This window comes from Echinops telfairi, unplaced genomic scaffold (genome assembly GCF_000313985.2).
Source record: "Echinops telfairi isolate 266 unplaced genomic scaffold, ASM31398v2 ScPeMD7_1957;HRSCAF=2489, whole genome shotgun sequence".
NCBI lineage: Eukaryota > Metazoa > Chordata > Mammalia > Afrosoricida > Tenrecidae > Echinops > Echinops telfairi.
The window spans coordinates 2,307,086-2,317,473 of record NW_022105855.1 but is presented as its reverse complement, the minus strand read 5'-3'; the positions used below and the strand labels follow the sequence as shown (position 1 = coordinate 2,317,473).

The window sequence follows — 10,388 nt, the reverse complement described above, 5'->3', positions numbered from 1 at the left end:
TTTTGATAGCCGGGCACCATCAACTTTCTCAACATTTGCTTATGCACCCGCTTTGTCTTCAGCAATTGTGTTGGGAAGGTGAGCATCATAGAATTCCAGTTTAATAGAACAAAGTGTTCTTGCATTGAGGGAGTACTTGAGTAGAGGCCCAATGTCCATCTGACAGCAGTTTCTTGATGCTCAGGAGTTTATCATGCATTCTGTTTGGGGCATACAGGGGTGGGGTTGAGGGGCTTTATGGGAAAATCCCAGTGTATTTAATTCCATTTCTTCCACGAAAGTTTTGTAAAGTGCCCTCACATTTATGCAAATGATAATTCCAGTTTCCATAAATGGAAAGCACAACAGTTCCTCAAGGGGGGCTGGCAGTACTCCTGTGCTAATCGAGTCTCCTGGAAGACATCTGGAATTCTGTGGGATTTATTGTGCGGAGGCTTGTACATAATGATGCAAACAATGAGGCAAGTTATAAACAGTACATCCCTCTCTGACACTTAACGAAGTGCGTGGTACACCGTAGATGCTCAGTAAATATTTAAAAGGTGTTTGTTAGCTGGTTGAAAGGATAAGAGTGACCCTGGGCTCCTAGCGGGATTCTAAATTCCTGGGCCTGCCTTTCCTATATACCCATTCCTATCAAGTTGCTTTCTACTCCTAAGAGATCCTTTGCAATCTTACAAAATTGACCCTATGTAACCTGCCTAGAAAGTAGATTACCAACTTTCCTAATTTTACAGAGAGGTGAAGTGGCTTATTCAAGGTCACAGAGCTAGTGAGTAGTAAAATACAGGCTCAAATTTTCTCAGGCTTACTGGGTCAGAGTAGAACTGGCCTAAGACTGTGATGTTTCTGGACAGCCAACTGCTACATAGAAATATTCTAAAGGTATGGCAGATATGGCCCCAGACCCGGGCGCTACTTGAAGGGGTTACCATTGAGCAATTTCAATTCAATATAGCCCAATGGCCTTCCTCAAGTGTGGTAGGTATCAAGAGAGGTGAGGTGGGAGCACTTGTCCCCATTGCAAGTCCAGTGGGCAGGGCAGAGAAGAACAGAAGGACTGGGGTGCCACAAATATGAAAAATACCTGATTGGACCAGCTGGACTACTGGGTTATCAGTGTCCATTCATCTTAAAATTTAGGAGGGAGGGGGTATAATTTAGAGTTTGCTTCTAGGTGCTCAAATTGGGGAGTGGGCAGCTGCTGCCACGACTGTCTCCCACAAGGAGCAACTGGTGGGTGGTCGGTTGAACTGCTAACTGCAGTCGGGATGTCTCTAACACAGTGCTATCAAGCCTCCTTCCTCTCCGTACACACACAAATGCAACTTAACTAAACCCCCAACACAAGTCAAGGGCAACTGGTTCCTGGTTTAATCACTTAAAAAAACAACAAAAAAACTTTCAAACGTCAAGTCTGATGCAATAGTAGATTATCATTCTAGGCCAGTTACAAACCAAGCTGCACCCTGCTCTTAACCAATAGCTAGAAGAGGCAAATGTTGACCGAGAAGGCCTGACAACAACTGTCCATTGTGTGAAAGTAACCTGAGTAGCTATATCCAGAGAACGATCTGCTCTTGCATTACAGTAATGTTGCAAGAGATTGGTGCCAAAGGGCTGTCAAGAAAAAGAAGCCAAGAGTGATTTCCCACTGCAGTGATTTCGTGGGTGCACATGTACCTTTATCTAGAGATTGGTGAGCATGTACTTTTATCTCTGCAGACAATACACTTGAGGATCAAGGCCACAGTCCTTGAATCCTCCTGCACCAGGCAGGCCAGAGCTGGGCACAAAGTAGACCTTTCTCCACTTAGGAACTTCAGATCCAGTGTTGTGACACAATAAACCAGACATCATGGAAGCTATTTTCCATCCAACTCCTACCCGCCCCCCCCCCACCCATTTTATGCCAGTGAACAAAGGTGACAGAAAAGCTTAAAGGAAAAAAGAAATTTTTTCGTTTGACATGAACCAGGTGTTAAAATGAGAACTCTTGTCCTTTGTCACTCATGGTGCCTGTTGACATTCTTGGCTTTCTTCTACGTTAGAGATCCACTTTATGTATAGAGGTAGGTGGAAGGAAAAAAAAATTCAGAGAACACGTGTGGAGAATATGTTGTAGAAAACGAAGAGCAATCAGACATCTGATCTACATTGAAGATGCCTATAGTTGAGTTGGAGCAACAGATGAGCAAATGAGCGGTTGTGTACAGAATAAATGTGATGACAGAACATGCAAAGGAGGCTCAGAGGAAGGACATCTAAGTTGAAATGTGGGCTTCGGAAAAGGTTCCGGAAGGAAGTAAAAGAAAGAACATGGCCCTATAGACAACGTCAGATGAACATGAAGGGGGACAGGGGAAAGACTGAGGCCAGAGCAAGACTCTGCTTGCATGCCATGCGCTACAACCTGTCCTGACCCATCAGCATTATTGTAAGTTTTTAGGAGGGCAGTGGCAAGTCCAGAGAGCTGACTGATATTCTAGAAAATCCTCTGCCCATAAAGTGGAGGAGGGGTTGAAAGGGAGGCTGGGTGGGGGAGGGGGGTCTATGTTCCAAGAAGTGAAAGAAATAATGAGGTTTGGATTTGAGTATGTTGATAGAACCATCTAAGAGAGGTTAGGCAAGAGGTTCTCCAGGACCGGGTTACTAGTTGCATGTGGGGTGTGAGGATGCGCAGATTTCCAGCTCAGAGACTGGATGGATGGGTAGGACTGCCAGGCAAGGGGATAAAGAACATGGGAGGAGTCAGCCTGGAAAGGATATCAGAAAAGCAAACTCATTGCTGACTCATAGTTGACCCCTGTGGTTTTCCGGGGATTGTAACTGTTTATGGGAGTAGAAAGCCGTCTTTCTGGAGGAGCTGCTGGTGGTTTCAAACTGCCGACCATATGGATTGCAGCCCAACATGTAAACACTGAACTACCATAAAGCTCAGAGGATAGGCATCTACTAAGTTTCAGAAAGTGTGAGCCCTTGTTTTACTGCTATGACCCAGGAGCCCTGGTGGTGTGGTGGTTATGTATTGAGCAACAATCCAAAGGCCCAGCGTTTGAAACCACCAGCTGCTCTGTGGGAGAAAAATGGGGCTCTGTACTTTCATAAACAGTTACTCACATGGGCAGTTCTACCCTGTCCTATTATAGGGTTGCTATGAGTTGGTACCAGCTTGATGGCATTGAGTTTGAGGTTTTTGCTTTTCTAGCTCTGTGACCATGAATAAACCACTTCACCTCTCTAGTATTAGGAGACTTTGTATGTAATTGTACAGGCAGGTTGCACAGGTTTAATTTATATCAAAGTGCTCTGCAAGTTTGAAAAGGCTGTTCAATTGCTATTTATTGCATACCTAGGCCACACAGATTGCTGCTCATATGGAAGTGATTCTAAGTGTGTTAAAAGGCAGCAGTGCTCAGATATCTCCTACCTCTACCCCCTTCATCTCCAACAGAGTCCTATTTTATACCTTCCTAAAGATATGGGCCAGGTCTTGGGAAGTTTAAATCTAGCTTCTCACCAGTGCCTGGTACATTATAGGCTTCCAGTAGATGCTGTGCCACTGAATCATTTTACTTCAGAATCATCTTGTTTTGAATAACAACTTTATTGAGTTATAGTTCACATATCATACAATTCACCAATTTAAACTGCACAATGGTATGCATTTTTAGGACATTTTCAGCACCTGCCCAAACCAGCAGCCTCCCTCCTTCCTTGCACTCCTTCAGGCATCTTTGAGTTTCAGAGAAGCTCTTTCTCCACACACCCGCGCGCGCACACACACACACACACACACTTGCTGTTGCCGGTAGCTATCAAATTGATTCCAATTCATGGTGACTCCACATGTGCTGAGACAGCTCCACAGGGCTTTCTAGGCTGGGACTTTTTGGAAAAAGATCACCAGGCCTGTCTTCTGAGGGACCATGTTGTTAAGGTTTAACCCATGCTGTGGCATGAATCACTATCACTATTCCAGTCCTCGTTGTTGATTAGTATTCCATTAGCTGGTGGTGTTGTTGTTATGTACCATTGAGTCAGTTCCGACTCATAGTGACTCTGCACAATAGAATGAAACACTGCACAGTCCTGCACCATACACTACTTTGATGGATATACTACATTTATTTATCTGTTCATCAGTAATGGCAAGAGTTCATCCAAAAGGAAACAAAAAACTATCACATCTGTATGGCTTAGAACATGGAACACAAGAACATTTGATGTGGAAGAGGGGGGACAATAGTTAGAATATGAGTTATTCTCCTCACTTTTTTCTTTGTCTTCTCTCCCTCTCCTAAAAGATGATCGATCAAGGAGGGGAGTCAAGGTCATTAACTTTAGGAGGCCTTCTCAGTCCCATCAGCCTGGTGGCTTATGTAAACCTCTAGGCTATAATTAAATATCACCTCAGCAGGCTATTCTGACCCGAAGGTGGTAGAATTTTAGTTCTATAGATACAGCTATCTACAGAATCTTGAATTTACTTTCATTTACACTATTTTTTTGCATTAGGTAAATCTGCTCCACAAGACCTCTTTAAAGTGTTAAAGAGCAAGGCTGTCTCTTTGAAGACTAAGGTGCTCTTGACCCAAGCCACTGCATTTTCTGTCACCTAACTACACTCACTTAAAGAGTAAAAGGTAGTACTACCCTCCCAGCCATGTGGCCTATTTTTACATTTCAAAGGATTCCACAGCTGAAGGGAACCAATCATCAACTCCCTGCCATTCCTTTGTTTTTTAAGCACAAAACCCTTCAACTAGATGGACAGCTGAGTGCTTTGTATTTCTTACTTAGCGCTGCATAGCTGGAGCTGTATATATTCAATAAAATGTCTTTTCTTTCACTGGTCACAAAATACGAGATTTTCTTCATTGACCCTTGCTTGAAATTTCATGAAGCAAATAACATAAATGAATTGCAAAGTTCTAAGAACTCCAGCTCCATGCAACACCTCAATAGCATTCCACTCCTGGGTCTCCATCCTTGACCTGCCCAAACCAGCAGCCTCCCTCCTTCCTTGCACTCCTTCAGGCATCTTTGAGTTTCAGAGAAGCTTGTCATCAATTGTCAAGATACTTAGAAACTTCATAGAATCCACTGAAGGGGCATTCACTTTTCCTTGCAGATGCACAAACATAACATGTGAATCAGTATTTTCTACTCCCCCCCCCCTCTCATTTCCAGTTCTTTCCTCCTCCATCTCCTAGCAGTTTTTATACAGTCTTTCATTACCACATTCCTGGCGTTTGGAATTTAAATAGGGGCTCAGCTCCCAGACAGTTGTGAATTCAAATCCTACACTAGTCTGGGAAGACCGAAGAAGAATTGATGCGTTTGAATTGTGGTACTGGTGAAGAATATTGAAAGTACCATGGACTGCTAAAAGGACAAACAAGCCTGTCTTGGAAAAAGGACAGCCAACATGCTCTGTAGAGGCCAGGATGGTGCGATTTCATCACATGTATTTTGGATAGATTGTCAGGAGAGACCAGTCCCTGGAGAAGGATGCCATCACATCATGCACTTGTACACAGATCAAGAGGAAGTTGTGAACAGAACAAGGGCATAGTGCACGGTTTAAATTAGGAAAAGTGTGCGCCAGTGTTGTATGTTCCTTCCACACATATTCAATCTGTATGCTGAGCAAATCATCAAAGAAGCTGGATTATATGAAGAAGAATGTGGCATCATGATTGGAGGAAGGGTTATTATGGTAACCATCTTTGCTATGTAGGCAACACAACCTTGCTTGCTGAAAATGTGGAGGACTTGAGGCACTTGCTGATGAAGATCAAGGATTGCAGTCTTCAGGATGGATCACAACACAGTGTCAAGACCCAAATCCTCACAACTGGACCAACCAGTAACATCACCATACATAAAGGAAAGACTGAAATTGTCAAAGATTTTGTCTTGCTTGGATCCACAATTAATGTTCGTGGAAGCAGCGGTCAAGAGATCAAAAGTGTGTTGCACCGGGTACATCTGCTGCACAAGACTTCTTTAGTGTTCAAAAGCAAGGATATTACTTTGAGTATTAAGAGGCTCCTGACAGAAGCCCTGGTATTTTCAATTGCCTCATATGAATATGAAAGTTAGACACTGAATAAGGAAGACCGAAGAGTTGATGCGTTTGAATTGTGCTGGATAAGATACTGAAAAGTACCGTGTACAAACACACCTGTCTTGGATGAAGTCCGGCCAGAGTGCACCTTAGAGGCAAGGATGGCCAGACTTCGTCTCACGTACTTTGTGCGTAGTTGTCAGGAGGGCGCAGCCCCTGGCGAAGGATGACATGCTTGGTAAAGTGGAGGGACAGCAAAAGAGAGCAAGGCCCTAAACGAGCTGGAATGACAGAGTGGCTGCCACAACGGACTCAAGGATAGGAACAACTGGGAGGACGACGCAAGCCAGGGCAGCGCTTGGTTCAGGAGTCGAACTGACTCGACGGCATATAACTTGTCTCTGGGCCTTGGTTTCCCATTTGCCAAGCACAGTTTAAAATACCTATCTTGTAAAGTCGTTGCAAGGATAGGCATCAAGTAAGTGCCTAGTACCTGGTTGGTACTTAAAAGACCCAGGATTACCAGAGGACAGGGCTTACCCTTTCCGGAGGCTCTGGTTCTTTAAGGCGGCTTCGCGCTCGCCGCCCGCGCAAGGCTTCCCACCCCTCCCTCGGGCCGGGGGCGGGGCCTTCTAACCCGGAAGTGAAGCCCGCGCGTAGCCGGCGCCGCCTAGCTGCGTCCCGGAAGGAGCGAACCAGCTAAGCGGAGCGAGTGAGTGAAAAGGGCGCCGCCCGGTGGCGGCGGACGCGTCTGACGGCGGGTGTCCCCTGTCGCCTCCTCCCCTCGTTTCCCCCAAAGACGGATCCGGAGCAGCGTGTAACTGTTGTGCCTCCTTGCACGTCTGTTACCTAATAGGGCCTCCCGATGGCCTGCCGCCGCCCGCGCCCCTACGTGGCCTGGGTGCGTCGTGCTTCCACACTGGCCCCCAGCGGCGCCCACACAGTCTAGCCTCCCTGTTTCGGTCCCCGGCCCCCGCCCCGGCCCCGTCTCCCCGCCGGAGCGGTCACCGCCAATCCCGCCGTTCCTCCGTGGCCACCGCGGCCGGCACTATGGGCAGTGAGCAGAGCTCCGAGGCCGAGAGCCGACCCAACGATCTGAACTCCTCAGGTCGGTGTCCTAACCTACCACCCTCCTCCAGCCGGCCTTGTCCGCTTGGGGAGCGGACCGCCACCCAGCCTAGAGGGGTCTGGGGCTGGTGGACGGGAGCGCACGGAAAACCCTCCCCTCCAAAAAAGGTTACTAGTTTTCTAAACTTAATGTTTCTGATGGGAGTGGGTCCCTGTGACAGCAAGCTCAGTCATTCTGGGCGCACATGCTCACTGTTTCCCTGCTAACTCACTCCCTGAGAGACTTGACCTCATTTATTTTGGGTGTTAGTACGCTCTACGAAGATAGTGAGATCTGGCTCACACAGTGACTGGGTTATGGCCCAGACCTCTAAGAATACCTTTTAAGAATTACAGGCAGAAAAGTCTCAGGGGTATTTTTTAAAATTAAAAGTATTTTGAGAAAGGATGTATCATTTGATAGGTGTATCATCACTTTGAACCCTTGGCTTGAAGGTGTAGCCCTCCCAGAAACAATTTCTCAGATGGTATCTCAGTTCCCCTTTCACTGCCCAGTCTGCAGGCTCTGGCGTTTCCCTCTGTTCTTCCCTGTGCATTTTAAGAGTTTGTCAGTATTTGAAATAGAAGCGCCTGGAACACAGTGAGTGATCACTACATAAAACAGCTGGTGCTCAGCTGAGGCCCAGCTTTGTTTCAGTTACTCAAACACCCCTGACAACCAAGAGTGTCTGCACCTGCCAATCCAAACCGAGTTAAATCTGGGCCTAAAAAGTGCCCCTGCACCCCTGAACTAATCAGTCCTCTTAAACTAGAAATATACAAGTTAGTGGATTGATGTGCAGCCCACACTGAGAGATGTTCTTCAGGATTAATTGAGACTTGCATTCTGGGGTCTAGATGGGCACATTAATGGTTAGCACAGCACTGATTAGCTTTCCACAATGCCAGATCTGTGTATCAACTACAGTTGTCATTATTATCTATTGCTTTCTTGTCTCTTGTCAGGCCAGAAGCCAGGAAGAGGTGTGGCATCTTCTTAATATGTTTGCTTCCACACCTACCTACAGCACAGACTCAATCCTGATAATAGAATTGGCCGATTTTTCATGTACATTTACATTTAGTCCACCCAGTAACCTCATTATACTGAAAAGGTAGAGGCTAGGAAGTAATGAAGTTGGCTTTTGTCTGCTTTAGGGTGGAAGGGAATCACAATTAGTATCAGGAAAGTTTCTATAGAACCTTACATCAGTTACCTGAAGAGTTAAGTCTTCATGAAGAACAGTGGAAATAGCAGAGATGCTAAATGAACAAATGCCAAGCCCTAGGAGAGGCAGTTCTACGGTATCTCTGGATGGGCCTTTGAGGCATGACAATGAAGACAATGAATACTAACTTCTAGAGTGTAAAGCCCTGTGCCTCAACCAGGGAGATAGTTGGAGAGAGGAGGATGCTTGGTTTTAGGAATCCTTTTAGTTTGAATCACTTCCCTCCTAAGGGATTACAATCTCTCAGGGGAATGTGAATTTGACCTGCTTCTCCAGCAGTCCTCCAAATTTCTGAATTTTGCCTATGCTTAGAATGGACTTGGTGGTTATTTCCACTCACCTTGGACTAATGTCTGTAAGTTTGATCTTGAGAGGAATGGACTCATCATTTGGGGTGATTCCCCCCTATGACAAAGCTCTAGAAGGCCCAGCTGGCCTGAGAGAGTGCTGTTAAACAGCTTTGCAAGCCTGGTGTCAGGGAGGGGTTCTGTGTACCACAGTCCTTCCTTTCCTTTCCCAAGTCTCTTTCTAGCACTGCAGACCTTTGATAAGTCACAGCTGAGCTTTGTCATCCGTTAAGTGAGACACATGTTAGGAGAATCAATGAAGACATGTTAAGACTTTGATGTAAATAACATTTTTAATTCTGAAGCTATTCCATATGTGTTTTAGGTTTGAGCTCTTTAAAATACCATGGAAATGTAAGGGGTTCCCTATTTCACCCCGCCTTAGCCCCCACTGCAAGATAACTTTGGTTTTCATTTTGAGTGAAAACATCCTAATGACTGGACAGAAACCGGCTTGGTGAGGGAAGGCAGCCAGTTAGCATGCACCTCCTGAGCAGTGTTACTTTATTCTCAGTGACTCCTTCTCCAGCGAAGCACAGAGCCAGGATGGATGATATTGTGGTGGTAGCTCCAGGCTCCCAGGCCTCACGGAATGTCAGCAACGACCCTGATGTCATCAAGTTACAAGAGATTCCAACCTTCCAGCCACTTTTGAAAGGTAAGGGGTTGTATTTGGCCTTATGTTAAATGGAGGTTTTTCAGAGTCCACTTCTCCCAGATATCCCTGCGTGAGCACCTGACTCCCTCATCTCCTGTAGGCCTTTGCTGCCTTGGCTTCTTTTCAATGGAGCAATCTTTTCAGCCCATGTAAAATTGCAGCCTTTCCCCCGGCCTACTTTTCTCTCTAGCACATAATCGTTGGTTCATTGGCTCTATCTAACCACTGAATCGCCAGCGGTCTCCTGCAGTGTGTTTGCTTCCTGTCTGCATTTCTCTGGTAGACCATGAGCTCCGTGACTGTGCTTTGCTCCCCATTGGATTACATGCCCTCAGAATAGAGTCTGGTACAAAGTCAGGACTGAGGGAATGCGTGTTCTTGGCATTGGTCCTCACCTTTATCCACAAAACTTGTATGTGATCTGGACCATGTGCTGACCAGTTATAATTTTACCATGGCCACTGGTAAGATTATAATTATTCCTAACAACTATCTTAAATGAGGGGAAGATGTATGGTTCGGTGCATATAGTCAGCCCATCTGGTTAGCATCGGACAGCCATGGTTTTCTTATGTCCATAACTGTTCAGCACTCGAGCTGGTTTTCTGTGAGTGGAGTAGGCTTTCTGCTGTAGTAGAAGCCCTCACTTTCCCTTTCCCCCCTTTCCCCAGATTGAAACTAAACAAAACACTTCTCTAAGGTTGATTCTGCCTCTGAGACTTAATCGTGCCCCATAGAGTTTCCATGAGTGTAAATCTCTACAGAAGCAGACTGCCTTATCTTCCTCAGAGAAGCAGACTAGTGGGTTTAAACTACCAACCTTTCCATTAGCTGTTGAGTATTTAACCACTGAACCACCAATCCTTCTCCAAGATTAAAACCAGAAAACCCACTACCGTCGAGTCGATTCAGATTCATAGCAACCTCATAGGACAGAGTAGACCTGCTCTCGTAGGTAAGGTGACCAGATGTCC

General features: G+C 45.8%; 2 protein-coding genes across 4 annotated transcripts in view; one reads left to right on the top strand and one right to left on the bottom strand.

The window, feature by feature from the left end:
* MANSC1 (MANSC domain containing 1) overlaps nucleotides 1-6,682 on the bottom strand; it is a 29,022-nt gene extending 22,340 nt beyond the window's left edge. The window contains exon 1 of the mRNA XM_004716229.2: nucleotides 6,614-6,682. The gene's annotated coding sequence lies outside the window, so the exon portion shown is untranslated. The remainder of the gene's footprint in view (nucleotides 1-6,613) is intronic.
* Nucleotides 6,683-6,716: 34 nt separating this feature from the next.
* BORCS5 (BLOC-1 related complex subunit 5) overlaps nucleotides 6,717-10,388 on the top strand; it is a 102,158-nt gene continuing 98,486 nt past the window's right edge. Inside the window, exons 1-2 of one of the 3 annotated variants that reach the window (XM_045293278.1) lie at nucleotides 6,717-6,785; nucleotides 9,271-9,414. In XM_045293278.1, coding sequence (XP_045149213.1) covers nucleotide 6,785; nucleotides 9,271-9,414 — 145 coding nt within the window. In that variant the 5' untranslated portion in view covers nucleotides 6,717-6,784. Of the gene's footprint in view, nucleotides 6,786-6,811; nucleotides 7,182-7,205; nucleotides 7,310-9,270; nucleotides 9,415-10,388 lie in introns of those variants that run through there. The other 2 variants (XM_004716212.2, XM_045293279.1) reach the window with 2 other exon arrangements.